Here is a 25918-nt window from a genome sequence, read left to right as displayed (position 1 = left end):
GATTGCCGCGAGCTTGCCCTTCCCCTTGTTTGGTGTAACTTGCGGGGCCTCTTCAGGAAGTGCCGTAATAGCGTCTTCTTCAAAGATAGCTCGTATTTGTGCTGCGTCTGCCGTAGTCCAAGATGGGATTTGTTCGTTGGATGCTCTCTTCCCTGAATTAACTGGCGAGCGCGCAGGTCGAGGAGCGAGGCCATCCGGTGACGGTGGATCTCGACCCATGCAGCAGTTTGAAACTTTGATTTTGGTGGGAGACATCTTGAAGCGGGATAGAATATGAGCGGATGAAATATGACAAGACGAATGATTGAAGTGACAAAGGATTCAAACGTGAGGGAGTCGCGAGATACTCACGCGAAATGGCTTTGACATTGAGGCAGGGAGGAAGGCACGATATGATAAGGTTGGAAGGTGCGCCTTCTCAACCGCATCTTTCTAGAAACATGATACAGATAAATCTCAAACAAACAGGCAAACAGTAAACCAAAGGCATAATTTGAAAGACAATTCACCTCGCCCTCGTCTCAAAAGAATAAATGGCGGACTGCTTGGACTGAGAAGGATTCGTAGTGATTTCAGATTCCTGTTGTATCGAACATATAGTATAGATGTTTCAAAGAGCGCTGCCGCTATTGCCGTCTCCATGCCTTTGCCTCTTGCTGTCTAGGTTTGGAGAAAGCTCTGAAATGGCTGATGCTGTCTTGATGCTGAAGCTGAACATCCTCCGTGTTTAGTAGATTCTTCGAGTACAGATACGAAAGCTCGATGTATTGACTACTCTGGACTATCCAATTTTGACGAAGCGAAACGGCAAGCAGCGGAGTTACCATCCTAGTGAGATCACCGAGAAATAGGGTGGTGAGGCTAAACTCGGTGGGCTCAAACGTGGTTTTCACCTCCTAAAAGCGAGAGGTCGGCATGGGCGGCCTTGATACATAAGCTTTTTGCAGTCGCCAAAAGACAATGCGTGTTTAGTTTGGAACTCAACCATCCACTAAGTATTATGCAGGCACCTTGCTAGCTGGCTCAAACTCTCTAGGGATGAGGAGTTAGCTTGTCTCGAGGCAAAGGATGTAGCAGGCACAAGCCTGAGAAACTTTTGCCTTTTGTTTTTTTAAAGAAATTGGGCTCCTAGTATACCTCTTCCTCTTCTAATCAAGTCGCGTTGTAATATTTTTACAATTTTTGGAGTATACGCGGCTCGCTTAGCGAGGTGAGGAACCCCTATTCCTCCAGAAGCACTATCGCTTCACACCAATTCATGACTCGTATATCTACAACTGTTGCTATTTCGTGTTGAATTCGTTCTGATTTTAAGCTCCTTCCTATGTATACAGATGTTAGTCACTCCTACGCCGCCTTGGTCGACTTCACCTCCTAAAGCAAGCTCCGAGTCTAACATCTCCTTAATTGACCAACTCTACAAACCGTCCCTGCCAACCACTGAAAAAGGACCTTCTATCCATTGCCCTGTACCCCACGGCAACCCCTTCTTCGTTCCGCCAGGAGGAGGGGTTTTCACCCTTCTGCTACACGTAAGGGACTTCGTTCTCCTCTCACTTTGAGTTCCCAGGTCTACACAGGTTTCCTCTTGCGACACCTCAAAGCAACTTCTCCGAGAATTCATATCCTCCAGACGTCTCGATCAGATACAACGCTAGCCCTGCTTCATTTCCTCCTCCACCACGTCCAGCTCCTAGGACTCTTTCATGTCCTCGCCTCCCACTCAGAGGTTCCCACATCAGTTCCAGTGAATTTTGAGGCTGGGACACCTCCTCCTCCAAGTCCTGTCTACCCTCATTACCCATGATTACCATTTACGTCGAACTTAGCGCAAATTCTGTTGCTTGGAAATATCTTTATACGCAAAGTTCGCTTGGAGTTCTTTCATCACTGTCGTCTTTCCATTCATTGATGCCAATGCTAGAGAGAGCTGGGCCTATCCAAGCAACACGGCCATCCTTGGACCCTCGGGACCGCACCTCCCCGGTGAGCTAGATGATTTATATCAACTTTACTTGTAGGAATATCTCGAATAAGATATTGCCCTCTCCCCAACGATGCCAGCAACTGATTTTGCTCTTTATCATGGGAATCCGGCTTTTAAACGGAATGCAAAGATGCAAATCCTAACTTGACAACCAAACCAACTCTTGAAGCGGGAGCCGATCTGGTCTCCACTCTTCCCTTCAAGGTTACCTCCAGGAGAGTCCTCTACCAACAGATATCCAAGCCGGATCTGGCCGATATTGGAGGAATTTCACCTTCATCCCTGTGGATCTGTTGACTGTTTCACCGGTGCCTCATACCACCAAGTCTCCCACCGCAGATATCGCTTCAAGAAGTGAACTGTTTGCGCGGAAGACCATTCGGCAAACAACCCCCCTTTTGGAGTTTCGAAAGTTGGATCAGCTGCATCATGTGACGTAATGCCATCGACAGAGAGGCGTGAAAAGTTGAAACCGAAGAAAGTGGACCTGGTGGACCTGACTTCTGAAAGTTCAAAGATAGCGCCTGAAAAATGACTTGCACTTTTTTTCCTCGGAAGAAACTTCTGTTTAATAACCGGTATCACATACGCTTTCCATCGGCTCGTTGACTCAGTTGAGGTCTCAAGGGGTGGGCCGACGTTGTTCCGGAGAAATGAACTTTCGTTTCCTTCCTGTCGTGACTTTCACGACGGCGCTCCCGCTTGACACTTTGCATCAGTCAACCCCGCCCGTACCTGACAACTCCGACTAAGAAGGACCTGACGTGCACTACCCGAGACACGTCGCGCTTTACGTACTTGGATTCCTGATTGGCACCGATGATACGGCTTAAGTGGAAGCGCCGTGCGACGGTGCAAACCGCTATGTGTCATGTCACGGCCATGGGCAGCAAAAGCTCCTTCCTATTCCACTCCGCGCCTGTGCAGAAGTGATCACCCGTGAGGCACGGAGGCAGCTTCCTCCTTGCGCGGCTATGACATGGGAGGTTTTCCCAATCTCCCTGGCAAATGTTTTGCGGCATGGGATGGGGCGTTGCGGCGGTTCCGGACAATTCTAGTATGGATGGAACCTTCCTTCCCCAAGATCAAACGGGACGGCTGAGGCACCATGTCAGTCAGGGTCCCTCGGGAATGTCTGCATGCAAGGACCCCGTGCATTTCCCATTTCCCAGCCAAGTTGAAAGTGGAAATGTTCTAGAAGGACGCCACGCTGGCACTCACCTTCTTCCGAGCTTCTAGCCTGATTCCTTCCTGGGCCTGGTGCGGGTCCGTGTGGGTCCCGTGTGGGTCGATGGCTGACCGACCTTGCGTGCTTGGACGGGAACGGCACCCCTGGCTTGTGGATCCCAAAAAGTCATGCCACCTTTGCCACCACTCATGCCACCAATTTGGATGACACGCTGGCGGTGAAGCAGGATGAGGTAAGGTTGGGCCTTTTGGGCCCTGTGGAAACATTTGCGGATTTCTGGAATATTGGATGGAATATTCTTTGACGCCTCCCTCGCTGCTCGGTGCTCACGAGGTTCGCCGCGTAGCAGGCTTGAGCCTTGAGTTTGCCCTCTCGCCACCGCTGATCTCGTTGCCCGGGAGAGGGATGCACAGATTCGAAACGTCTGACTGAGACTGAGGGGAGCCGCGCGCAAAGCAGCACCATCGAGGGCCCAGAGCCATGGTGGGGTGCAGTCATCCTCCGTGAGCTCCGGGAGGCACAGAAACATGAGAAGTCACTAATCGACGACCTGCTCACCCGCGCGGGAGAAGCTTTTCTGCCAGTCAGGCTATGACATTTCAACGCTCCACGCGTCCCTCACTTCATGATTACTTCGGAAAGTCACAAAAGTCACAAAAACACAAAATCGAAGGGTCAGATCGACCATTTTACTTCCGAAACCTTATCAGAGTTTCCTAATCTTACGTGCAAGGACATGGCCTGGCGGCTTGACACAACCTCGGCCGGGGATACTGTGGTATCACGATTGTCGAGTTCCTCATTCGCGCGACCGATGCAAGGCTTGCAAGCCCCTGGGAAAATTGCCCGACAGCCAATGCTTGTCGCTTCGCGTGGTTCCCCTCGTGACCTGTCTGATGGGAAAGGGGACAAGGGCGGCGGCACACACGGCATCCAAAAGTTTGAACCAAGAAAGGGGGGATCCATCGAAGCACGATCCTGTCAGCATCGTAAGTTGCTGTTGCAGCAGGTACAGCTGAATCTCTGGGTCAGATTCTTATGGATGTCAACTTTTCGGCCCCCGAAGCGAGAGATATCCATCTCACCCTGTGGTTGGGAAGATCTCGTAAGTTGCGGATTAAGTTCTGGAGCGTAGAGAGGGGCCATAATAGTATGATGCTTAATGTGGCCTGTCAGGTTGAACCCTCTTCACGACGACAATAGCAGCAACCGTGGAACCTTGAGAAAATAAGCTTCGCGCTCTCCTGATGGTTGATGGGCCTGTCATTGGTTTTATAATCAACTCCGGGATTTTTATAACCCGTGAGCTGCACAGTGCTGCAGTCAGCACGATAGTGAGGAAAATCAGAGAGCCTCCTCCCTTTCTAGGGGTCACGACCTGGTGGCTTGACCACGGCATAGGCTGATCTACAGTGATATATCCGGAAACAGCACCTTCTAACAGTGGTGTAGCTCTGAACAGTGAGCTGGTCGCCGGCTAACACAACGCATGGAGTTGGGGAGACAGAAAGGAAAAGGGGTCAATCAGAAGCGTTGGATGAATGTCACGCATGAGGATCGACGAAAGGTGCCGAAAATTGAAGCTGCGATATGATGCCACAAACGTCGAGTGCCGTGATCTCAACAGGTAGAGGACGCCAGTCGCGATAACTGGGGATGAGGCACAATAAACCGGGAACCAGTGGTTGGATCGCCAGAACGATAGATAGCTTGAGGCTTTTGATGCTCTCGGCACTTGGTTTGACAACACACGAGTGGCGACGGCAGATGTGCAAAGTGGGCTGCGTTGATGAGGGGTTGTTGGTGCTAAACCACGATCTTCAGCGAGTAATAAGATAGTCCTAGACGTCTGAAGAGATCATCATCCATGATCCATCAGCTGTCTGCCGTCAGTGCCGTGACAGCAATTCAGCGCGAAAAAGCTTGGTGGGGGCTGTATGGAGAGCCAGCACCAGATCTCGATATTGCAATATCGCACGGAAGATTGAAGCCGGATGGCCAGGAGAACAGACAAAAGACGTCACGGCAGTAGAATGTCCAGAGATAACGGGGTGGATGAAGGTGAGGCTTTGGCTCTGATGGGTTTCTGATCTGCTAGAACATGACTATATTGCGCTGTTCATCACATAGACGGGGGCATTCCATTTCATGCACTCACCTCCTGGTGGTAACTGAGTCACGTTTTCTGGAAATCTTCGCACGGGGTGTTCGCCAAAGAGGCCCTTGTGCTGGCATCGCTGGTTTTCCTGCCTACGTTCTCGCTCCTCTGAGAGTCTGAGACTCTGAGTCCTCTCTCTCTCTCTCTCTCTCATCAGCAAGTGCTGATGGTCCTCGGCCTCACCTCCGTGCCTCCTTCTGTATTTGCTCTTTCAGACGTCGTCTGGCGGCTGGTTGGTGCAGTAACATCGGCCATATATTGGTCCGGGGCACTCGAGGGAAGGGCGCAAATGCAGAAAACAGGCGTGCCAACTGCCAAGCGCTGGTAAGGCCGTGGTTCCCTGGCCGCACTGTGAGACCTTCTGGGAAGCCCCTGTCCATGCCCCACATCTCTCGCCGCCTTGACGATGGTGAGCTTGGTGAAGTGTGTGTTCGCCCAAGGGGGGCAGCAGCTGGCTGGCAGCGCACCAATGGGCCGCCAGCAGCTCTGGCAATCTCGGAATGCGGGTCAGAATGCGGGTCTGGGTGGCCCAATGGGTGGCCCAATGGCAGGCGCCGCTCATGATGCAAAGGCTTCTATCGAAGGAGTGGATTTGCTTCCATCAGGGGACAGGGATGGGGCCTTGGGCAGGGGGCACGGGGCGCGGGCAATGGAGTGGAGTGGGGAGGAGTGGGCGAACGGGAGAGGAGGGTTCGAGAGGCCGGGAAAGCCACAAACGAGCTAGTCCAGCTCCAGCATTCTAGCGTGCTTCTTCTGCAGTTCGCTCGTCTCCCGTCTCAGATGCAGCCCGTCGCATTATTCGCTGCTGCTCTCGCTGCCCTCGCTGCCCTCGCTGCCCTCGCCATCGTGCAGTGCAGTGTGCAGTGCAGTCCGTCACTCCGACTGCCCCAGTCTGGAGTCCAGCGCCGTCTACTGTGTACAACCCCCTCCCTCCCTCTGAGCTTCCTCTCCGCGGACTGCTACGTACCACGGAAAATGGCCGTTGCTGCTCCTCCTCCTCCTTAGATCGACTCTGCGCTGCCTCCACCGCAAAGCAAAGCAAGCTCTGGTGTCGTCAGGGTGCGGTGCTCCATGTTCTAGCGCAGCGCTGGTGGCCAGGAAAACCAGTCCGTCGTATCAACTGGGCAGGGCGTCGCCTGCACTCGTGAAGGCGCGCTCCACCTCTGTCCATCATGCCAATCCTCAGGTCCACTTCGCTCCCATTGCACTTGCCACTGACTCTGCACTGCAACTGCGACTGCCAGCGCCCGAGATAATACTCCTGCACCTACTTGCAAATCATCGAGCTTCCGAGGTGTGGCTGCCACACCTGCTGTTCACTCGCCCACTCCGAAACTCCTTTGTCCTCGAAAAAGGAACTCCACAAAAGCCACTCACGAGACGACGAACAACCAGCTCTCACGCAAAACCTCCGTCCACGATTATTCATACTCAGAACACCCGCTCCCTCCAAGAACCTTCCGAGAGCCGACCATCGCCATTGGCCTCAATCACCTCTGAACGACTCACTAGACTCCGCACCCAAGCCTGCACTGCCTTTCACACCAGCACCTCGAACCACACCCAGTAACACCACGCTCGACGTCACAACGCCACCCTCTAATTCTATCACTCGAGAGCACCGATACTACGGACTCTCCAGTGCGTTCGATAGCCTCTCCTTGGATTGATTCATCTTTCCTTTCCTCGAGATACCCGAAGTTCTGTCGTCAGACTTCAGTCGTTCTTTGAAAGCGTCCAGTTTCAGTGGCAGACCACTCTGCGACTCTCAGCCTGGTTTGCACTCAGAAGGTTGCACCGTAATACATCGACTCCGCCCAATTTCCAAGAGAGTGAACACGCTGCTGAATCACTCTGTCTCGCCAATGCACGGCGACTTTCCCTGACTTGATTGCAGATTCCCTCGCTCGCAGGCGTCAGTTCCGGAAGAATTTCAACAGACATCGAGACCTGTCGATACCCGTTTGTGTTCGGCCACACATCAGAATTATTGGAGGTTTGGCCTGGCGACTCGGCATAGGACGGATACCTGCATACAACGACGTTACGACCTTCTTCTTTGTCACTTCGCGCGTTTACAAGTGGGGGTTAACGGACGACGTTGCTCGGGAGCAAACAGCGAGATTTCTTCTTGACGATTTCCCTGTACAAGTAGCCAGTCTTTCGAATGCTCTCGACACGATAATATTCGGTTCCTTTCTCTTGGCGACGGGTTTCAAACGCACTCCCACGAGACTTGTATTTTGAAGGACTCAACGATCCGTTTCAGGCGGCGGAACAAGAGGACGCACTGCCAGTGTGCCCATGAAATACCTACGAAGAGCAATGCGAAGGTCGAAAATTCGAAAACCGCCCTCGTTGCACGTACACATATCATCGAGAGAAACATCACCCCGTTGCTCATCCGTCCTCTCGGACTGGGACGCGGACGACGAAGGCTTCATGTCTTCAGGAGATTTCTCGTCATCGAGGCCTTTGAGTCTATCGATACCCACCGGGCCGTACTGCCCCCGACGGCCAACTTTACAAGAGGTGTTGTCAAACACAGCACCACCGCCATGGACGATCAGTGCCTTCACGGCCTACCTTTCACAGAACCATTGTTTGGAGACACTGGAGTTCACGATAGAGGCCGACAGATACACCAAGCAATACCGAGATATGGTACAAAAAGATCCCATCACTTCCTTGTCTCCCCAGACACCGGACTTTGGAAGCGTCCGAAGTTTATGGCAGAAATTGCTAGATAACTACGTCACCCCGAACGCACCTCGAGAAGTGAACTTACCTTCAGATATCCGGGACCACCTGTTATCACTACCTTACACCGATCTACCCCCAGATCCTATCGCGCTTGAGCCCGCAGTCAAGATCGTTTACGAGTTGATGGATGAATCAGTCCTTGTCCCTTTCCTCAACTTCGTCGCTCCATCACGTGGCGCAGAAACCGTCAGCAGCCCTTGGACTTCGAATGAATCTATGCCAGATACGTATCTGAGTGGCTCATTGGACGAAAGGTCAATGTCTCCAGCAAAGCTACGGCGTCAGCGAGATGGAAGCCCTCCGTCAAGCGGGACGGGGGCCGATGCTCTTTCCCAATCCTACAGCGGCCCTTCAACTCGGCCATCTCGTCAATCCAACTTCACCAGCGCTCTAGGGCTGTCGCGCCTCTCGGCAAATATCTCTGGGTCTTCTGGAATATCGTCAGGTGAGGGAGTAGAGAGTATGACAGACGACAGTACCGATTCTCCATCCCCCTCTGGCTCTGCTCTGGAGCCTATGACGCCTCCCAACACGCCTCCCACCTCAAACGCAGGATTTGCGGACGTCTCACCCGGAACGAGCCCGCAAGCCAGCCACAGTGGTTGGAAGAAGATGGGCGACAAGTTACGATGGAAGAAGGGTCGATCAGGCCATGGCTCAGGATCTAGTACGAATAGTTTGCAGCATCCTATGAGTCGGGAAGGAAGTGCGGAACCTGGTTTATGAGGGCGACAGGTCACGTCGTCACCGAATGACATTTTTTCTATTATCCCCATTCCAGTTATAGCTCCTATGGAACATCCTGTCGCAGGATATTCAAGCCATCGACAAGATCACAAGAAGACTGCTTTTGTGCACGGTGGAACCAGTTTGAGGCTTAGTGACAGTGATAAAGGGGGATCATCTGTTTTAGAAGCCCATCCTGGATCGCCAGTCGAAATCACCGGACGTCGGCCATTCCTACCGATGTCAGCCACAGCACAACGTCTCTATCATGGGAGCGACGAAGAACTCTTGAAATTTGAGAGAACGAAATTGGGGAAAATAGAAGAAGGTGTCACGAAGGATGGCGTGGCCGCAAAAGGAATATCCTCTGTCGGAAACAGAGGCGCAAATAGCGAAAACGATAGCGCGAAGTTGCCCGCGAAGAGGATGCAGGTAGCAGGCCCCCAGCCATTCTACATTCCTGCAAAAGTGCCAGAGGATGAAGAAATCCCAGAGGTACCGACACCTACGGTGTCTACGGTGCCTCCAGTGTCTACTCCAGGTTCGGTAACTGGGGACGACAAGAGCATCGTTGATACGTCTCTGGAAAGCACTGCTATGGATTTCGATTTCGAGACGGACAACGGAGTATGGATTTCCGCCCATCCTATTGCCCACGAATCTCGAGCCAGCCTTTCAACCACCACAACTGCGCCTAGCACTCTCATGGATGATCGATACAGTCAATACAGTCATGCAGCGTTGACGCTCGACACCAGCGTGGCAAGTTCCGCAGTAAGCATGATGTCCTCCACAGGAAGCATTCAGTCTGCCTCGACGGCTACCTCTTCAGACATTTATGGCTGGGAAGAAGAGCTGGACCGCAAAGTCAGCCTCGAATCGGGCAACTGGGGCTACGTTCATAGAATACCGCAGGGCGGGCGGATGGTGGTTGGACCTCGAGGTCGAGGAGGCGTGCAAGATTATCGGTCCGGAGTGCCGGATAGGAAGAGAAAAAGTTTGCTTTACAGGGTTCTGAACCTGTCCGGCTCGCGGAAAGCATCGGTGGAAGATGTTTCCATTTCCGGAGCTATCTGTCCCCAAAATGATTGTCCGACTACTTCTGCTTGAGCGTTTCTTTTTTTGGCATTGCTGGCGTTGGGATACCTTCACAAAGAGATTTTTTTTGGTCAATCACCACCTGTTCATTCGTACATATTGCGTCTCGGGACGGGTATGTTTGGTTTTTACAAGAATTCATTTTACGAAACGGGATTCGGGCAAAGGGGAGCATGCATCAACCATCCAAAAGGGGAAAATGGAGAGGACATCTGCTTTATTTGTTGATTCTGCTTGTTTGGCGCTCGGGGGACTCGAGATTCGAAAACCTTGTTCTTTGGAACGAGAGACTTGGGGCAGAGGAAAGGCCTTATTATAAACATCGGTCGGCGTTGGGATGATCGTGATGGAATTCTAAAGCGTGATGGGTTTGAAGGTGCATTGCATGCGTGTGTGTGTGTGTGAGTGGCTGTTGATATGTGGTGGCTTGATCAAGCGTGATCGGAGCCGGATAGGATACCCTCAAGAATACAGTATAATACTAAGTGCCTGCTAAGCTCTCGTTCCTGCATATGTTTTGCAACGTGTGATGTGGCAGTGAGGCGTAGTTGGCTCGGTGCCAAGTGTGTTATATCAACCTGCGTGGGCTTGATGCGCTGTGTCCATTTCGGCCAGGGTTCTAGGGGAGAGTCGTTCCCCTAGTTACCTCAGAAAGCAGCCACCCGAGCAGCGGCGTGCAACAAAATGTCTTGCAAACAAAGCTTTCGGCGGATCAGTTGTGGCCACCACAAGGTTATTTGACCGAATTACCCTTCGTTGCAAGGGGATGCTTGTTGGGGGGAAATACATTTACCGCTACTATGCGAGGAAGACGTTTATATGTGTTCCCCTTCAAAGACAATGCTGGATTTTCCTATCTAAATGCCCCCGATTCTGATGCCATGAAAGCGCCGGTCGCTATGCTTGAAATGTCTTACAATAATCCCTGCTAGATTCATATGATCTCACTCATGATGCAGGACCTCCTTCCGTAAATGGAACGGTGGGCTCTGGCTTCAGGGCTTCAATAGCCCACGCCCGCACAACGCCATCGTCGCCTGTTGTTACGATCATCTCCTCTCCATCCTCTGCCTTCGCGGAATCAAATCTCGTGCACCATGTGACATGATTTATTTCATAAGGTCCATGGCCGCCTGCTAGAATCCCCACGATGACCCACTCCCGCTCGATCTCCCCGCCTACCTTCGTCCTGCCTTTGGTTGTTTCTTCGTAGATGACTATCTTTCCGTCGCCTCCTGTTGACACTACTCGGCCACTCTTCTTGCTCCAGCTCGTAGAGTAGATTGGCAAGTCATGCGCTTTCGGTAGCGTGGCTGTACATTCCCATGTCTCGTTGGAAGGCGGAGGTCGCATCGTTGAAGGGATTCCTGAGTTGAAATAAGAAGGTTTGTTTGGCTGAGGAGGCGGAGGTACTTTGGTCCAGACTCGGATTGTACAGTCCGCTGAAGAAGATATCAGGCGAGGTATTCCCGGGCTGTAGTCTTTTTCTGTCGAAGTAGACTCGAGTTTTTCCGCCTCCGAATCAAACATCTTCTGGCTGACTTCCGGCTCCCAATCCAAGCTCCAAACAGTGCCTTCATGGCCTTCTAGTAAAGCAATGCAGCTCCATTCTCCCTCGTCATCGCCCTTGAAAAATCGTATCGTATCATCGTAAGATCCGCTCGCCAGAACCTCTCCATTGCCATCATCCTTGCGCCAAGAAACACACTTTACATCTGCTGTGTGCTCCTGCAGCACTGCAATAGTCTCGAACTCATCATCACCCTCATCCCCGATCTCTTCCCAGATCCATATACTCTTGTCCCTCGAGCAACTCGCTAGCCATTGCCCCGAGGGCGAGTATGCAACGTTCTTGACCTCCGAATCATGACCCTCCAGGACAATTGCAAATTCCCAATCATCATCATTGTCCGAATCATCGTTCTGTATCCTCGGCGCCGGCTTGGCTGCCCCATCGCTCGTGATCTCGACTTCAGTAACATCGTCGTCTCCCGTGTTTTCGGTATGTGTTTCCTTTTCCTCGACATCTGCGAATCTCTCTTCCCGCCGCCTCCAAATGCCCATCGTCGCGTCGAAACTCCCTGTCGCAAGACACAACGTCCCCGTATTCTTGACCGTAGGTTTCCATGCCACCGATCGTACGGACCGCAAATGCCCCCCCTCAAGCGTCGAGTGTAGAGCAAAGTTCCGCAAGGAGTAGACGCGCACCGTCTTATCGGAGGTGGCGGTTGCAATGAGGGGCAAGCCATTGGGATTCGGGATCGAGACCCAAGCTCTCGAAGCAGCCGCGGGCTTGAATTCAGCGAGTGGGAGGATGCGCAGGTGCGTGGGAGAAGCCATGTTAGTTAGTCGTCGATGAACCTGCTGGTGTGCTGGATACACGAGGGAATAGCGATTTTGTTGATGTGGTGGAGGGGCAGATTTCTTTTTTGGTCAGGGTCCTGGTCCTGATAAGATTGGCCGAGATTGCGTGCACGGACCCAAGCTTGTATTTAGAAGGGGGGACGACCCGACGACGTCCATGCATCATCTTCTTTAGGCTTCAGAGAACCAGGGTTCTTCCCCTGCGGGAGGAACCGCGGTGGTACTCCATTGGAGGGTCCTCCCTCGAACCCAGCGTGGGAAGATGACGAGAGAAACCCCTCACCAGCCCGCTTGAGGATTGGGTCCCGAATATGGGAATCCAGTGTTAGGCCTTTGAACCGTTTCTGTACGAACTGCTTTTCGGATTTATATAGCCTTTTGCAAAGTTGCAAAGGGAAGGCTTTCTTGTCATTTTCATCATCCACCGCATTCTTCCACTCTTCGATCTTCATTCATATTCAAGAAAAGCACACCATGGGTCGACCACAATTCTTTTCCCCCGAGGGAATAGCACGAACAATCGCCGAAGCTGAAGCTGAAGCAAGCATTTCCGCTCCAAGATCGCAAACCGCTCGACGGAATTCCCTTCATGAGGAGGCAGAAAGGCTGCTCCCTCAAGCTCGATCTGAGGTGCAGCAGAACCAAACCAGCAACACTGGCAATGCTTTAGCACGGATGCGGAGAGAGCCTGGAGCACAACCCGAGCCCCAGTTGCCAAGTGCGGGGGGTTTTGCTGAATTGTCGCGCTTTTTAGAACGTCCCGAGGAATCTCAGGAAGACGGCTTACTATCGTCGAGACCAGGCCGTAGAGCCCCCTCACACACGCCTTCTGCATCGACCGTCAGTCGCCATGTTCAATCATCTACCGGACCGGAGAGCGCCACTACATATTGGCAGCGCCCACAATATGCCCACGCTTTGCCATCGTTCGGCCCAACACGACGACCTGTTGAAGAAGACATTCCTGTGGACGTTCTGGTGCATTACTTTAGAAGCAGTGCGAGACGATGTCCCCGTGTTCGGCACCAAGAGAACGGAAATTCAACCTTACACCTCCGGACCTCTCAACTGAGGGAAAGCCTCCGAGCCACTGGCTATAGATAGTGGGAATAACAATAAAGTTCCACAGCCACACCAACAGCAACGACAGCTGCCCAACCAGCCAATCCACAATCCGGCCATGCGGTGACCTACTCCGCTGAAAGAAAACTGCCTATACTACCAGCCGTTGCTCCAATCAACTTGAACAATGTGTCGACGCCGCAAATACCATTTGCCTCCGTGGAACTCTACCCAGTCGGCGAGAATAGAAGGTATGGATCATCGCCCTTCCCCCCGCACCCCCGCACCCGCCCGCCCTCTTGATCGATATTATCAACAGTCGCTAACGCATCCCATAGGCCACAAGAGATATCGCCATTCAGCAACCACCAGGACTCATCCGCAGATCAATGATAGAACACATCGAGGACATCCGGCGTCACCGCTTACCAAGGTACTACGAGCTCTTGAACCAATATACCCAAAGCCTTTGGCACTGGTGCGTGTTCATCAACAACAGCTTGTTTGTCACAAACCTCAGCCAAAGCCCCCAAAATCCAGCCGCCGAGCAAGCAGACAAGCAAAACCTACCCATGCTATTATGCCACATCAGAGAACACATCCGCTCTCGCAATGCCCTCGCAATCGCCGCCGCAGCTCGAGAGGGGGGAATTTATCTCAGGTAATGGACTGACAACAACATTCTTCGCCCATATTACAAAGTTCACCGAAGGCTCGAGGATATTTCCATGGCAAGAGAGTTGGGTGCACTGCTGTTGCAAGAGGGGATGGAGGAGGAGATGGTGGTTTGGGGGCGAGCCATGGGGCTACATACTCGTCTGCACGACCTGGCGCTCATTGGGGTCCCGATAAAAAACGACGAGGTTTGACTTGAGAGTGAGAGTCTCCCGAGTCTCGAGTCAGATGAGAGCCGCGACGAAGGTATGGCGCCGGACCTACTGACGTTGTTATCACACGAATACATGGGGCTCCCTTTCTATTAAATTTCTCTTAAGAATGTTCCTAGATCTAGGCTAGGCGCCGGTCGGCAGTTTAGTTACATTATATATGGCATACAGAAGTTAGTGTAACGAGTCGTTGTAGTGTGTTAAAGAGTCTGGTTGAGCATTGTGTATGTGGGTAAGATTGTATCCCAATGGATGCCCAAGAGTAGTTTTTTGGCCGAAACCTTCATTAGAGATTGTTGGAGCCCAAATCGGCACAGCCGTACTCGCTACGGTTTCCAGCCTTCATCTAATTCAACAATCTCGTTTAGATTGTCTTCACTTGGGTGACTTCAGACAGAGGTTTGAGCATTTCATGTTCATCAAGGATTTTGAGGTATGGACAGGTCGCCCTACCTTGCCTCCACCAGACGAGAATACGTGGCGAGCCCATTTCCATGCATGAGCAAGTCATACCTGTTCTACGTATCCCAATCTATCCAAACACAAAGAATCAATCCTATGCTCTCCTATCCACATTTAACGTTTCGTAATGGTAATGGTGAACATCTCGTCAATGTAGGTTTGGGTATCCTCTTCCTTCGGCTTCTTCTCAACAACCCCATTTCGTGTCTTTTGCCCACCTTGGCTAAGCTCGAACCCAGTACCCCGCTCTCCCTGGTTTCTAGATATTCGTGGGCTGGTTGAGCTGATTTTCTTACCTCCAGCTCCTCCTGCATAGTTAACAATGCCCAAGGTGGGCTCGTCATCGTGAGAATTCGCGTCCACAAGGTTTGTCTCTGATGATTTCTCAACCCTGGCCCGGGAATGACGACGCTGCGAAGCCACAGTAGCCCTCCTGTCGCCAGCCTTTTCTCCCTCAATTTTGTTTGTTTGCCCATTGTTAAATGGATCAGGAGCAAACGCGGGACTGGCCTTCGCGTCAAGATCTTCAAGATCCAACACGTTTGCAAATTCTCGATGCACTTCTCGTGCGAAGACGTCATGGGCGGCGGCATTTTTGTGGAGCTGCTGTTGCATTTTGAAGAAGTTCAAGGGAATATACATCAGTTTTCTTCCGGGTGCTCGGCTATGGATCGGTACAACGATTCGAAATGTGATGAACGTAGCAACGCCGGGAGGTGAGTCTTGGGAAACTCCTCGACAAGGTGCCCGTATTGGATCCGCAATCAGCTTGGCATCGTCAAAGATAGGATTCTCACTCTCCTCCTTGATTGCCTCGATAGTATCGAAAAGTTGTTTTGCGAAGTGTTTTTCTTTCTCGGAGGGGCTGCGCCTCAAGGCTTCGACCAGTTTCTTCATGATCGCTGCCATGGTCATGGAATCCATAGTTTTCAAGTATTCGAGCTGAAAATCGTTGAGGTCGTCAAAGGAAAATTGCATAGTCGGCAGCTGGTTTTTAGCATCCTTCCGAGCAAGCACATCAAAGCCATGGCGGCCAGCACCGAGAGAGGCGCGAATAGCGAAGATGGCCAGGTGCACACCCGGATCAAACATTCGTTCCTCTGCTACATACTCACGCATGATCTCAAATCGCTGAGAGAGTAGCTTCGGACCCACTTTCAAAGTCGTAGCCAAAAATGGGATTACGTTTGATGGTTCGGCAAAACAATATCCAGCAGTCTGCAGATGTTCGGCATCGCGTCTGTTGACGATTCTGAGGAGGAAGAGTAGTTTTCCATTGCCGCCAGATAAACCTTCAAGATCAAGATCTGAATGCGTGTCTTTCTTCTTTTCCTTCATTGCCTGTTGACCGGTGACGGTGATTTCATCATAGAGAATACCCATTTTGTCGAGTGGCTCATGCAGATCATGCGCGAGATCATCGGCCGCAACGCAGAAAAGTTCTCGAAATATTAAGGAGTAGTCTTCAATTGGTGTACCATGGTCGTTCACGAGATTGCTCTCAAACTTGGATCCCAGACGGCGTTTCAGACCAGCACTATGAACATGGTTGCGCATGCCAGGAAGCAGCTTCGCAACGCCGTTCCAGTTGCGGGTTATTCTGAACATCCAAAGGAAGACGGGATGAGAGACGCTAAATGTATCGTCGAGGGACTGCCATGGTATTAGCTTGAGCTCAAGAGGATGAAACTTTACGAACCCGCTCAACCCATGCGTCCGCGATTTTCCTATTTGGCAGGTAGCCCTCAGACGTGACCAGTATCCTGTCCTCGTAGTCGAAAATTGCGGTAGCAAGCACGACCTGCTGAGCCCTCTTTGCCAATTTTGCCAGGCGCCACTGCGCAAGCAACATAGTGAGGACGAGGACTATGCAGCAGCATATAGACTGAGGGTGTTAGAAAAACCTATGGACAAGGTTGAGTTGACTAACCAAAACAAGGACTATAATAACTGTAAGAGCCCTGGAGATGCTGTTCATCGGGCTTGCGTCCATCTTTTTCAATCGATACTGCGTCCCAACTGAGGCAAGCCAATGTATCCCAGAGACCGCACCCGCGAGGACAACAGCACAAATAGGTCTCCTCCACCACCTTGTGTCCCATGCTGGGCGGAACAGAAAGAACATGCAAAGTGCTGTAATACTGGCTACCACCGCAATTGTGATAGCTTCAATCACAAAGGGAACTGGGTAGACACAATCATAATTCGCAATGCCAGCTTGACCCAGATAATGCATCCCGCACACGGCAAACCCAGTTAATGCCCCCCCTAGCACAACTCTCGTAGTGTTCATGGTAGCGTTAGACCCAACGGATGCGAAAACTATGAAAAGCACGGCAACCGGCACGAAGAGAGAAATCACTGTATAGCCGGCACTGTAGACGATCTGTAGCTGGGGTCGCTCATCACCAAGAACAATAGCTCGGTTTCCAATATAGTGCATAGACCAAATGGCAATTCCGCCTATCGAAAACGAGGAACCAGCGAGAAGAAACCTATGAATATGTGAGATAATTTAGTAGCGTGTCTTGTACCTCTTACCAGTTATAATACCCTCTCATAGCCGTCCTTCGGCTGATGAGCTCCAATGCTGTCCATGCCCCAATAAAACTAACCAAGAATGATAGAACAACATATCCATGGATGAACGATCTCGGAATTATTTTCCCTTGCATGTCTGCAATATTTTGTATCGATATTCCAGTTGTCGAGTTCGTCGAATTTGACATGGCTGCTGAGCTGTTTGAATGCCACCTTACAAGAGCTGGAAACAGACACGAGTCGCATGTGGTGGTAGACAACGCTTAGAAAGTTGCTGAAAAAGGCATTCGAACGCCAAATTGGAGCAGAATATGAGGTCCTCAAGGGCCCTACAACTTGTCCGCGAGTTGGCCCATAAAGTAGCAAGCCTCAGATGCGTGGGGCCAGGAATCTGAGTCTGCACCAGACCAGGATCCTCCCCCTGTCCAATCGGCAAAAGAAGGCTTCAAACCTCAGCAGGGAGTGACGTGTGTCGCGCGGAGGCTGGGGGCATAGGATGTGGTTCGTGATCGTAGGCGGGCTGTTGAGCCCACCACAGCAGCCGGTTCTGCTTTGGGGGTGGCGGTATGGCAGTAGGAGACGCTATCGGACCTATCAAACTCGTGAGATCGGCAACAGGAACGGGAGCCGTTGGCAGAGGCAGTGAGGATCCCTCGTAGGGAGCTGGAGCCCGTCCGAGTTCGCGACTAAGTTTGTGTTTGCATCCTCTTGGCAATCTGCAGAAGGACGAAATGATAATATAACAGGCGATGAAACGACAGACAGGAGAGGTAGGTTCAATTAAGAAGGAGAAGATACGATTGCTGTTTCAAGGAGACTTAAGAAGGCCATCGTCGCGAGAGAAAAACTCGACGCCAGCCCAGCGTTGACAAACGTTGTTGGCAGGAGCGATCAGAGAGGCACTTGACTCCCCGCCATGGGCCAACGGAAAGGGAGCAAGTCTGACTCGACAGATCGTCAATTCGAAACGAGGAAGAAGCATCAGTCGCACGCATGTCTATCACATCAATTCGCAACATCTGATCTCCCCCCACAGAACTCGCGGTGCTAAAAAGTGGCCTTTACCATTTAGCACGACTGCATGGTGCATTTTGGGACCGCAGTGCTTTCTCGGATGAACGACATGCCTCGAGTGGGGAAGCAAGGATACTGTGCTTTGTTTTCGGCCTGCCTGCCCCTCGGTCGAAAATCCCACTTTATAGGGGCAGGCTTCTTTCATCGTCCAGGAGTCAAGACTGTTACGCGCTTCTGTTGATGGCCACGGAGATCCTGTATGGCATGGCTTGATGGGAGAGACCGGACGTGCTGTGAGCTCGATTGCTGTTGTGTCGTCAATTTAGGGACAAAAATCTGCACAGGGAGGCCTCGCTTCGGCATCGCCACAAGCCACAGCCTTTGGCGAAAATCTCTCGGCAATAGTGAAAAGGGGGACGTGCTGAGTCACTAGAAACCAAGCGCATCAGTCAAAGCTTGAATGGGGCAGGCAGAACAATGATTCTACTCGACTACTTGGGTTATATTGGATTCCGAATTTCTTCGGCTCTGGTCATACGCACAAAACATTGTTCCTCGAAAGAAAGCGAACAGCTAGATGAAGTTCAAGGGATGGAAAAGCAGATAATGGCACACGGTCGGCGGCAAAATCTGAAATCTCTGCGTAAAGACTTGATTCAACTTTATTACAAGAGCAGCTCCCTCATACACTTTCGGAGAACTGTCCTCACCAGTTCAGGTTCAAATGCCCTTTCTGATGTTTGCGGGATTCCCAGCAGATCAAGCATTTTTTACTCGAGCAATGATCCTACTACAATTCAACAGAGGCCACTTTGTGAATCATACAAGTGTGTATACAACGAGATTCATCTCTGACATATGCATATGAACTTCTCTTCGTCCCTATTCCTTAACCTCCTTGCAAAACTTCTTAGGTCCCTCCTCACTGCCGCCAACATCGCCAGACTCTCGAAGTCTCTTAAACCCCGATGACATCAAGCCCTTGACTTTTGGTTTGTTGTCAGATTGCACTTCAGGCTTTGGAGATACCTGAGGTTGGATATCAGGTCTTGGGAAAGCATGTGACAGCAACTCCAGAGGACTCCGGGGCTTCGAAGCCTGCCCAAAGATCACTGGAGAAGTTGCTTTTGTTGATGAGCCTAGTGCTGTAATTGGGTAACGAAATGGCGTCGTCAGCCGACTGATTCCAGCGCCGAAGCTGGTCTGGCTATTCGGTGGTGAGGGAAACGCAGGTGCTGCAACTGTGGCAGATACTGCAGGCCTCAATTGTTCCACTTCGCACCAGATATCCTTGACTGTGGTACTGGGACGCGCCTCAGCTGCCTTCTCCACAATGCTCAGCTTGGCGTTTGCTCTCTTCAGTTGATCTTCCATCTTGCTGAGTCTTGACTGCTCTTCTCCTGAGACGTCCGCATTTGCTTTTTCTGTATTCGATTCTTCTTCGGCTGAAAATTTCTTTCCCTCAAATTTAGCTCTGATAGCGGTCGCGATCTTTGCTTTCTCATCGTTAAGCTGCTTGTTCAGATGAATTTTGAAGACAGCGACCGCAATAGGATTCGATTTGAGCATTTCTCTAATCTCAGCCTGGGAAAGCTGCTTCTTCGCTTCCTCAACCTGTTTCACCAGGGTTTCTTTGAAGATCGCCTTGGCTGTAGGATTTGACATGAACATTTCCCGGATTTCAGTATCAGAAAGCAGCTTCTTTGCCTCCTCAACCTGTTTCGCTAAATTTGCTTTGAAGATAGCGATTGCGCTCGGATTCCACTTGAGCAACTCTTGTACCTCATCGTCGGATAGCTGCCTCTTCGCTGCCTCCACTCTGAATTGAAACTGAGCATCCAGCTTCGCCGCCTCTTCCGCCTTCGCAGCAGCCAAACTCTCCTTCATTTTAACCACGACGGTGGGGTTTTCCAAGAATTCTGCAATTTGGCGCGCGGAAAGGTCTCTCAATCTTTCCTTTTGCAATGCTTCTTTTGCTACCGCCAGCTTCTGATTCAGCTGATCCCTCATATTTTCTGATATAGCCTGCAGCGTCTCCTCCATCTGGGCTTGAAGTCTCTGCTGTAGTTCTGTCTCGTCTCGAACTACATTTTCCTTCAACCTCTTCAGCTCTATCTCTGCCTTTTCGAGCTTGTCTTGTAGCTGCTGGACCGTAAAAGTGTTGATAATGCCTTTCGTGATAGCAGGAAGAACAACTCTTGGCTTCGGAGCAGATTCGTCGTCCAGGATGTATTCGTAGTGCCCGCTCTCGACTTCCTTCCATTCTTCCAAGAAAGTCGACGTTGACGTGGGTAATGGCTTCTCTGTTGGCTCCATCTTCATGACTGCGTCTCCGAAGAATGACACGTTCGTCGTAGACCTTGAGTCCTCTTGTCGTTCTGTCGCCACTTTCACTGTCTGATATGGATGTATATTTCCCGTTTGAAGGTAATCCGCGAGACGACGCTCCTCGAAAAGCCTAAATATCGAGCGTGAGCGGAGCTCTAATAGACCGGTAGAGATTCTTTCATAGAATCTCTTTAACCCCCCATGTATGGCTCGTTTCAACCATCGGCTGGAAAAAAACTCCTTGGGTACCCAAGCAAGGCAACTCTGGCGGATCTATAGTGACTGCCTTGTACGTACCGAGTGAGGAAAGATGCGTCGCGAATCGCTGCAGTGTCTTGAAGAATAAGAAGCTGTGGCTAGCTCTCTACAACCAAATATTTTATCTCCAAATCGTGGTCACCTTCAAATCTGGAAAGTAAACAAACGCGTCTAAAGCCAACGATGGACCCGACAACTCGAAGAAAACAGAATCTGGTCAAGCTGGATGTCGAGATTTGATATCGAGACGCGGCGTGCACAACATGCGGGTGTTTGGAGGAGTTCAGAGAAGGTGGCGTTGGAAGAATTTGGCATCAATGAGGAGCTTTTCTTCTCGTGGGCACACTATCTAAGAAGGTGAATTATCAACAACCTATCTGCCCAACTCGATAGTTCGCAATAATTCTCTTTTCACAACCTAAAGGTAATGTTTTCTACACGTAAATGATTTGGAAATATACATCCCTACTCCTTATACTCATATATCATAGTACCAAGACCAATACAGATACAATTTTCCGATACTCTTAACCCCATGTCTTGATTTTCTTCATGCTGCCCTCTAGATCAAAAGCTTTATGCATATCAAAGCTATTCCATAGCAAATGCGGTTCGTGTCCCCACCCCCTCTTCATGCACTCAAACTCAGCTTTGTTGAAATAGTCTTCCAAGATAGGACGATACTCTGGATGCGCACACTTTGCGATGATCACCTTAGCCCTCTCCTTTGGACTCAACCCTCTGACATCCGCGAGGCCCTGTTCCGTAACGATCACATCAAGGTCGTGTTCCGTTTGATCGACGTGTGTGCACATGGGGACGATACAACTCACCCCATGAGGATCCGTTTTCGATGGCCGCGTGGAAGGTGTGTGCATAATACTGTACTTCGCAGATCGAAGGAAATCAGCAGAGCCACCGATACCGTTCAGCATGCGGGACCCCATCACGCAAGTGCTGTTTGCGTGGGCGTAGATGTCGACTTCTACGGGAGTGTTCATTCCAATAACGCCTAGTCTCCGAATGATTTCTGGTGAGTTGGAAACTTGCTGGGACCTGAGCAGGAGCTTGTTGTGGTATTGCTCCCATCCATCGTAGAAACGCTTGAACCCGTCCGGTGAGAAACGGATGGAGGTTGCTGTTGCGAAGTCGAGACGGCCAGAGTCGAATAGATCTAAGAAAGTATCTTGCAAGACCTACAAGCTTTTAGTAAAAGCACCAGGGGTTTGGACTCTAGAACCAAAAGTACCTCAGTCCACACTTTCAGATGCTCAAATTTCGATTCTGCAAGACCACCAATAACAGCATTTGCAATATTTCCAATCCCAGATTGAAGAGGGAGGAGATTCTTTGGCAAACGATCGTGACTGACTTCGTGCTCAAGGAATTCAATCAAGTGCCGAGCAATAGCTCGAGAAGTTTCATCTGCTGGAGAGTTGGCTGTTGTCTGGTCTTGGTAATCAGATTCAACAATTGCTACAATTTTCTCGCTATCAACTGGAATGTAAGTTGTGCCAATACGGTCTTCAGGGGCCATAATCAGATATGGTTTTCGATATGGAGGAAGCTGGGTCATCGTAATATCGTGAAGGCCTCTCATGTCAGGAATTGCTGTGTTGACTTCTACAATAATCTAGGAAGCTATTGTCAGCATTCAGTTGAAGGCCAGAAGAAGGTACCAAAGCCAACCTTGTCTGCCATCTGTATCAGTTCTGGTGAGGCTCCGACAGATGCACCTGGAATTATTCCTCCATCCTCTGTAATAGCTGAAGCCTCTACAACCACGACATCTAGTTTTTTGGTCGGCCGATCCTTGGTGTAGAAACCCTGATTATGGATGAGCTTTGCAGGGTCTATTCCATATCGTGAATTACTCACGTAAACCAGATCAACTGGAAACATAGACAAATGTTTATCAAAAAATTTGATATTGCCATTGTTGATTCCCTTCGCGATAGCCTTCCCCACTTGGTGCGGTGCCCTCCTCTCAATCATATTTAATTCTGCAAAAATATTCTCCGTATCCGCCCCGGAACTTGCACCCACAAATAGAGAATATTTGAGTTTGCCCTGCAAGTTATTCTTTTTGACATGGTCTGCGAGCATGGTTGGGATCTTCCTGTTGAACAATCATTAGCATCTTCCTCCAAGTACTAAAGAGTCCGAAGGATCCGGTGAGCGCTCAATTGAACGCGAATTAAATAATTTAAATGCGTACTTTGGATACCCAACGCCTGTGAAGCCGCTCCAGCCAATATAGGCTCCATTCGGAAATAATGGGATCAAATCCTCAGGACGGGCAAGCTTCTTAAGCAACGAGGGTCGTGCAACGCGGGACTTCAGAGCTGCTGAAGCTGTGAGAGCTGCGGAAGATGCCATACTGAGGATGCTCAACTGCGGAGGTTCGATTGCAGCACGGCCGAGCCAAAAGACGAGCCGTGAGGCAAGAAAGAAGGGAAAAATTTACATCGTATGATGTTGGAGAAGGCTCGAGGTCAATAAGTATTGAAGGGTCCGGGAGAATCTCGGCAACCACCAAGAGTGCCCCGCTATTTCGTCACCAGGGACCTTCGGCCCCTCTGAGAGCTTCGCCGTGATCGCTGCACTTCGGCAACTCCTGGCAATGCTGTCAAACGCCATTCGCCAATTTGGATAGCTTCAATCATAGCTGTGAAAGCGAGTGAGGCATGGGTAGATACTAACTGCTTCCAGACTTGAAGTTTCTTGTGTGAAAATTTGATCGGGTCCTGGAACTTTTGTCCAACGGGCTGCCAGACTTAGAAAATGACATCGTTCTTTTCATTTCTTAAGACCGTCTATCTACTTCCTCTGTTCCATTTCTGGTCTCGCAGGCGCAGAGGCAGGCGCAGGAGTTGCTGCTTCCCGCGCCATTCTCATCTCACTCTGACTTAGTCTCAAGTCCTCACTATAATCTCCAAAGGCCTCCACGAGCTGGTTGAGCCCACTCCTCAATGCAACCAATATAGTATCAGTTTCCGGACTCTCCTGCTTCTTCTCAATATCAGTCCAATGAACACCGATACTCTTCTTGAAGCCGTCAAGCTTCGTGACAGTGGTCGTAAACGTGCGGATGATCAGCTTAACATCTCTCTGAACGTTTCCAAACTTGTCTTCCTTGAGACTGCATACTGCGAATCTGGTCAAGGCATCAACAGCATCAACTATGACCCCAACATCCCCGTAAGGCTGACCGAGTACAATGGCTGCCAACTTTCTTCTGTATTCCTGTCGAAAGGGCTTTCCTGAGCCAGTTTGCAGAAACCAACTGATCAAATCTTTGAAGAGACCCACAAACCCCTGAGAGGCCAAAGCCTCCTTCTGTTCTTGGGTGAGAATAACTCCCTCCGCTCTCTCGAGGAGTTTCCGAGTTTTTGGTGAAAGGGCGCCCGGTGGTGACTGGCCATGGTCCTTCGCGAACTTGCCGACGGCTTCAATACGGACACCTACCGACCCATGCTTAGGTGGCTGACTAAAGATGTCACCTGGTTGCTTGAGGCCATCTTTCAAAGGTTGACCTAATCGAGGCAGTGTTGAATTAGCATCTGGCTTCTGTGTTGTAACAAGTTTTGCTGTGACCACTTGTGGTGCTTGATACGCGGCGATTCGACTGTCAATACCGGTGATGACTTCAAGGCATATTCCTAGAACTTGCGACCAGGTAGACCCCCCTTTCCGGTCGATATCTTCAAAGATAGCCTTGCGTCGGCCCTCGAAGCGCTCCGCAATGTAAACAAGCTCCCAGAAGGCGAAAGCCTAGAGATACACATCAGCCCTGATAGTAGCGAACAATGGAATATGCCATCTCAGTACTTACCCTCGTTTGTAGCTTCTTGCCCCTCAAGCCAGTTAACAAACTTCCATTTGGATCTCGTGATTCGTACGTGATAGGCCTTCCATTCTTGAGTGGCTCTTGCGCCACATACGCAGTAAAAGCTGCATTTGCTAATTCCCACAGCAAAGTTAAGAGGAAGCCTGCGACGGCGGTGTGTACAAGGACGCTCCAGTGAAAAGGCCGGGTGGAAGGAAGCGAATTGGACTTAGGAAGAGTCCAGAATATCTTTGCCCAACCGCGTGTGAAACCCCACGCAAATCGTCGAACCGAGTATGGGTATATTCCGAAATCGATGGAATACATGAAAGGAGCGAGCGCTGCAAGAGCCGTGGCACGTTTTGCGGAGCTCAAGACTAAAAAGGGGAATTTCTTCTTGAGCTTCTGGGTAGGGGGAACAACCAAAGGCGATTTCGGATCAGAGGAGGCTTCCACGCCCGTTTTCGAAACCGGCATATCGAGTCGGTCATAATCGTAGAAAAGATGGACGCCTGCCTGGACCAAGGCAACGAAGAAGAGGAAGCTCGTCAGATAGATCGGTCTTTCGTTCAGCGCCGTGCGATCGGTTTTCGGTATGAGTTTGATCCTATTCAGATCTGCACGATTCGGTGCTGACCAGATGAAGATCTCACTGAAGAGATAGGCCGAAAGACAGTACCACCCTATAGTCTGCAAAACATCATATCTGAGGGCGTATGTTCGAAACGTGTACCATGCCGAGTACGATGTCCGTATGCCCACGTGTAGCTGAGCGACTCTTAAAACAAACACCATGAATGCGGGGATGAACAGAAGCCCGGTCCGAATGCCAGCTCGTCCAAATGGGAGCCACGACCAGATCACTACAAGTTACGTTAGCTATAACAAGAGAGTATGCTCAGGAGACCTACAAGAATTCCATTCTCCAATGAAGACAGACTCTAAATAACAAAGGCCAAGAAGGATCACCGTTGCCGTCGCAAACCTCCTGTGCAAGGCAGGCGTAAGAAAGTCCTTGTAGGGACGAATTCGAGGTGCTGGCGGCATCGTGGGAAGCTCTGGGCAACTGTAAAGACTGTAAGGGAGCGGTTGATTCCAAGCTATAGCATTGGCGTTTTCATATCATCGTGGTGGCTTGAACGAAGTAGAAATTTGGCGTGTGTTGACTTTAGCAACCAAAATAAATGCTAGGGAGCTTGGACGGGCTGGACGCGAAGAACGCCAAGGCGCTAAAACTGGTGCAGCCCGCAAG

At 50.6% G+C, this 25918-nt stretch overlaps 7 protein-coding genes across 7 annotated transcripts; 3 read left to right on the top strand and 4 right to left on the bottom strand.

Annotated features, from left to right (window-relative positions):
• Positions 1-7250: 7250 nt before the first annotated feature.
• K444DRAFT_34530 (regulator of G protein signaling) lies at positions 7251-8945 on the top strand. Its single transcript, XM_024872060.1, has one exon. It carries the CDS (start codon positions 7639-7641, stop codon positions 8821-8823), a length of 1185 nt encoding a protein of 394 aa, XP_024733664.1. The 5' UTR covers positions 7251-7638; the 3' UTR covers positions 8824-8945.
• On the top strand, positions 8662-9998 carry K444DRAFT_34567 (uncharacterized protein). Its single transcript, XM_024872063.1, has one exon. The coding sequence runs from the start codon at positions 8890-8892 to the stop codon at positions 9931-9933; it is 1044 nt and encodes a 347-aa protein (XP_024733663.1). The 5' UTR covers positions 8662-8889; the 3' UTR covers positions 9934-9998.
• An 871-nt stretch (positions 9999-10869) lies between these two features.
• Positions 10870-12393, bottom strand: K444DRAFT_593274 (WD40 repeat-like protein; the record flags this gene model as incomplete). The annotated part of the gene is made up of 4 exons (XM_024878297.1): positions 11947-12393; positions 11464-11844; positions 11335-11421; positions 10870-11250 (listed from the first exon to the last, which is right to left on the bottom strand). The coding sequence occupies exons 1-4, from the start codon at positions 12259-12261 to the stop codon at positions 10870-10872; spliced, it is 1164 nt and encodes a 387-aa protein (XP_024733662.1). The 5' UTR covers positions 12262-12393.
• A 56-nt stretch (positions 12394-12449) lies between these two features.
• Positions 12450-13718, top strand: K444DRAFT_34534 (uncharacterized protein). Its single transcript, XM_024872061.1, has 3 exons — positions 12450-12631; positions 12754-13598; positions 13686-13718. Exon 2 carries the CDS (start codon positions 12760-12762, stop codon positions 13387-13389), a length of 630 nt encoding a protein of 209 aa, XP_024733661.1. The 5' UTR covers positions 12450-12631; positions 12754-12759; the 3' UTR covers positions 13390-13598; positions 13686-13718.
• Positions 13719-14773: 1055 nt separating this feature from the next.
• On the bottom strand, positions 14774-17831 carry K444DRAFT_34576 (uncharacterized protein). The gene is made up of 4 exons (XM_024872065.1): positions 17238-17831; positions 16627-17191; positions 16396-16581; positions 14774-16349 (listed from the first exon to the last, which is right to left on the bottom strand). Exons 1-4 carry the CDS (start codon positions 17423-17425, stop codon positions 14811-14813), a joined length of 2478 nt encoding a protein of 825 aa, XP_024733660.1. The 5' UTR covers positions 17426-17831; the 3' UTR covers positions 14774-14810.
• A 3316-nt stretch (positions 17832-21147) lies between these two features.
• Positions 21148-23275, bottom strand: K444DRAFT_593270 (acetyl-CoA hydrolase). The gene is made up of 5 exons (XM_024878296.1): positions 23056-23275; positions 22716-22956; positions 22527-22664; positions 22087-22470; positions 21148-22033 (listed from the first exon to the last, which is right to left on the bottom strand). Exons 1-5 carry the CDS (start codon positions 23214-23216, stop codon positions 21365-21367), a joined length of 1593 nt encoding a protein of 530 aa, XP_024733659.1. The 5' UTR covers positions 23217-23275; the 3' UTR covers positions 21148-21364.
• A 292-nt stretch (positions 23276-23567) lies between these two features.
• On the bottom strand, positions 23568-25826 carry K444DRAFT_565341 (uncharacterized protein). The gene is made up of 3 exons (XM_024877098.1): positions 25578-25826; positions 24673-25529; positions 23568-24611 (listed from the first exon to the last, which is right to left on the bottom strand). The coding sequence occupies exons 1-3, from the start codon at positions 25711-25713 to the stop codon at positions 23658-23660; spliced, it is 1947 nt and encodes a 648-aa protein (XP_024733658.1). The 5' UTR covers positions 25714-25826; the 3' UTR covers positions 23568-23657.
• Positions 25827-25918: the final 92 nt, after the last annotated feature.

The sequence above is a fragment of the Hyaloscypha bicolor genome (genome assembly GCF_002865645.1).
Source record: "Hyaloscypha bicolor E unplaced genomic scaffold K444scaffold_117, whole genome shotgun sequence".
NCBI classification, from domain to species: domain Eukaryota; kingdom Fungi; phylum Ascomycota; class Leotiomycetes; order Helotiales; family Hyaloscyphaceae; genus Hyaloscypha; species Hyaloscypha bicolor.
Note: the sequence above shows the minus strand (reverse complement) of the source record. Positions and strands in the feature narration are given on the sequence as shown.